This window comes from Gavialis gangeticus, unplaced genomic scaffold, assembly GCF_001723915.1.
Source record: "Gavialis gangeticus isolate Ggan-Ray unplaced genomic scaffold, GavGan_comp1, whole genome shotgun sequence".
Lineage (NCBI taxonomy): Eukaryota > Metazoa > Chordata > Crocodylia > Gavialidae > Gavialis > Gavialis gangeticus.
The window spans coordinates 126,220,878-126,222,985 of NW_017729032.1; the positions used below are offsets into that span (position 1 = coordinate 126,220,878).

Sequence of the window (2,108 nt, forward strand, 5' to 3'; positions counted from 1 at the left end):
ACAGCTTCGTGGACTCGGCGGCGGCGCACATGGGCGCCTTCAAGCTCAACCCCGGGGCCCACGACCTGTCGCCCGGGCAGAGCTCGGCGTTCAGCTCGCAGGCGCCGGTCTACCCGGCCGCCGCGCTGGGGCCGCACGCCGCGCACGTCGGCTCCTACTCCGGGGCGCCCTTCAACTCCACCCGGGACTTCTTGTTTCGCAGCCGGGGCTTCGGGGACTCGGCGCCGGGCGGCGGGCAGCACGGGCTCTTCGGGGCGCCGGCCGGCAGCCTGCACCACCCACACACGGACGCTCAGAGCCACCTACTCTTCCCGGGCATCCACGAGCAGCACGGCCCGCACCCCTCGCAAAACGTGCTGAACGGGCAGATGCGGCTGGGCTTGCCCGGGGAGGTCTTCGCGCGCTCGGACCAGTACCGCCAGGTCTCCAGCCCCAGGACTGACCCCTACTCCGCGGCGCAGCTGCACAACCAGTACGGCTCCATGAACATGAACATGGGCATGAACATGGCAGCGCACCACCACCACCACCACCACCCCGGGGCCTTTTTCCGCTACATGCGGCAGCAGTGCATCAAGCAGGAGCTGATCTGCAAGTGGATCGACCCGGAGCAGCTGAGCAGCCCCAAAAAGAGTTGCAACAAAACTTTCAGCACCATGCACGAGCTGGTCACCCACGTCTCGGTGGAGCACGTCGGCGGGCCCGAGCAGAGCAACCACGTCTGCTACTGGGAGGAGTGCCCCCGCGAGGGCAAGCCCTTCAAGGCCAAGTACAAACTGGTCAACCACATCCGCGTGCACACGGGGGAGAAGCCCTTCCCCTGCCCCTTCCCCGGCTGCGGGAAAGTTTTCGCCAGATCCGAGAACCTAAAAATCCACAAAAGGACGCACACAGGTAATGCCGAGCAGGCGGGCTGCACGGCCGCGGCCGCAGAGCGCGGGGCCAGCTCGCTCGGGCGATGCGGTGCTCTCGGAGGCAGGGGGACAGGCTCTCGTGTGCCCAGGCTGCCACGCCACCCCCGCCACGCTTGGCCTTGGCGGGCTGGGGGGTCGGTATCACCATCCCCATCATCACTACCATCAGCATCGTCAGTTTATTGTGGTTTGCTATTTTTTATCATATATCCACCTCTCTCTCTCTCTCTCTCTCTCTCGATCTATATAGATATTGATCTACACAGATTTATATCTATTTAGATCTATATATGTACATCTCGCCTCTCTCCTCGCAGGGCTGTTTTATGCACCCCTTTAATCGTGCTGATCAGGAGTGTGGAAGTGTGCCGAGGCTCGAGGCACTCTTCCCCTCTCCCTGTGCCAGGCGAGGCCGGCTGCATTCATTCATTCATTCATTCATTCATTCTGCTCAAACGCGAGGGCGCATGGATGGGGCAGGATGCACTCCCTGCCCTGCTGTCATCGCCCGGTTTGGGGGCGTGTGTGCGCGTGGATGTGGGCTTGATATACATCTCGGAGCAAGCGGCCAACGGTCCCTTCCTGGGAAGGCTGCCCATTCAATTTTAAATGGTGGGAGCCAGGGCAATAACATTTCCTCGTTGGGGAAGAAAAAAAAAGTCTCACTTGAGGTGGCTTCGCCACAGTTTATTAAATTATGTACTAGGTGACAGAGGATCTGAGGTTCAGGAACTTGCACACGCACACACACTCGCTCCACTCAGTCGCGCACACACGCAGAAACCAGGTCAGACAGGAGAGAAGGGCAGGACGCGCGTCCTGGTGGCAAATCGCGTGAGCTGAACAGGAACAAAATCAACGCATCCTCCTGCTTCATATATTATTCATTTGCTACTGCTCCCAGCTCGGATGGTGCCAGACTGCTTCATAAAAGGCAGGCAAATATTTTAGCAACTTCCACCCTAAATATTGACTCGGATCCGGGGCACATCTATAGGCCCATTGTTTCCTGAAGTGCGAAGCGGGGATGCGAGGTGCGAGACGAGCTTTAACAAGGTTTAAAATTCAAGGAATGTATTTGCATGAGGTGCCCGCACTCGAGGCATTGTGTCGGAGCGGATGGCCGGCTGGAAGCGAGGATTGAGGTGCTAATGGAGTTGGATGTTCAGCGCTTCCCCTCCGAATGGGGAAGGC

The 2,108-nt window shown here is 59.3% G+C and overlaps 1 protein-coding gene across 1 annotated transcript in view; it reads left to right on the plus strand.

The window, feature by feature from the left end:
• ZIC2 (Zic family member 2) overlaps nt 1–2,108 on the plus strand; it is a 12,350-nt gene that overhangs the window by 7,658 nt on the left and 2,584 nt on the right. Inside the window, exon 2 of the mRNA XM_019523835.1 lies at nt 5–894. Within this exon, the coding sequence (XP_019379380.1) occupies nt 5–894 (890 nt within the window). The remainder of the gene's footprint in view (nt 1–4; nt 895–2,108) is intronic.